Here is an 822-nt window from a genome sequence, read left to right as displayed (position 1 = left end):
CCGTACAGAAACCGTGGAAAATCCTCTTTGGTCCTCGGCGATGAGCTCTTTTTTTATTAACTTTCTCTTTAGTTGTTCAGTGATTTTTGGTATATTCTAAATACGGTTTTTTTTTGCCTTTGAAAAAATAATGCACTTGTTGAATTACTACATCTGCATCGATATCAGGAAAAAATTATCGCTGTATATTGTCTGAAAAATAATGTGGAAGAAACATATAGAAAATATTAAGCGATCAATATGGGATTACAGAAGGTAATGAAATAAAGGGAAAGAAGTAAAAGGAAAATTTACATATGGAGATTATAAAAATTACAGCTTAGATATTTCATATGAATTTCGCTAAAAAAAACGAAATATTAAATAATCCTGAAAATCTCTATTTGCAGTATGTTATGCACACATTGTATATACATACGCATGTACACTAAGGAGCAAAAGTGTAACAGTAGTTAAGAATGTTAAACATTTATTACCAATACATATTTTCCTTTGGTGCAATCATTGGATTTTAAATTTCTCTATGTATATGTACATATGTACATATATTGATTTTCAAGAATTCTATACCATTTTTACGAAATGTTTCTCGGTATAGAACAATCCTAGGGGGTGAGAGCATTAGAATTCCGACTTTAATTTTTTTTTTTTGTACCAGCCTAATGTACATACTTACATACATACAAATGTAAGCTCACTCCATTAATCTGCGTACATTTTCTGTTATGCAGTTTTATAGCCATTTCAATTTTTGTATAAAACTGTAGCTAAGTTTTTTGCTGATGGCTCCAGGCATTTTTCTCCATATTACCGATTTTTTTT

At 29.8% G+C, this 822-nt stretch overlaps 1 protein-coding gene across 1 annotated transcript in view; it reads right to left on the bottom strand.

Moving 5' to 3' along the window:
* Positions 1 to 48: 48 nt before the first annotated feature.
* LOC108379814 (DNA replication complex GINS protein PSF1-like) overlaps positions 49 to 822 on the bottom strand; it is an 8,944-nt gene continuing 8,170 nt past the window's right edge. Inside the window, exon 4 of the mRNA XM_017636162.1 lies at positions 49 to 192. Within this exon, the coding sequence (XP_017491651.1) occupies positions 176 to 192 (17 nt within the window). The 3' untranslated portion in view covers positions 49 to 175. The remainder of the gene's footprint in view (positions 193 to 822) is intronic.

Source organism: Rhagoletis zephyria, unplaced genomic scaffold (genome assembly GCF_001687245.7).
Source record: "Rhagoletis zephyria isolate East Lansing unplaced genomic scaffold, Rhagoletis_zephyria_1.1 Rzeph_scaffold_17393, whole genome shotgun sequence".
Classification (NCBI taxonomy): domain Eukaryota; kingdom Metazoa; phylum Arthropoda; class Insecta; order Diptera; family Tephritidae; genus Rhagoletis; species Rhagoletis zephyria.
Note: the sequence above shows the minus strand (reverse complement) of the source record. Positions and strands in the feature narration are given on the sequence as shown.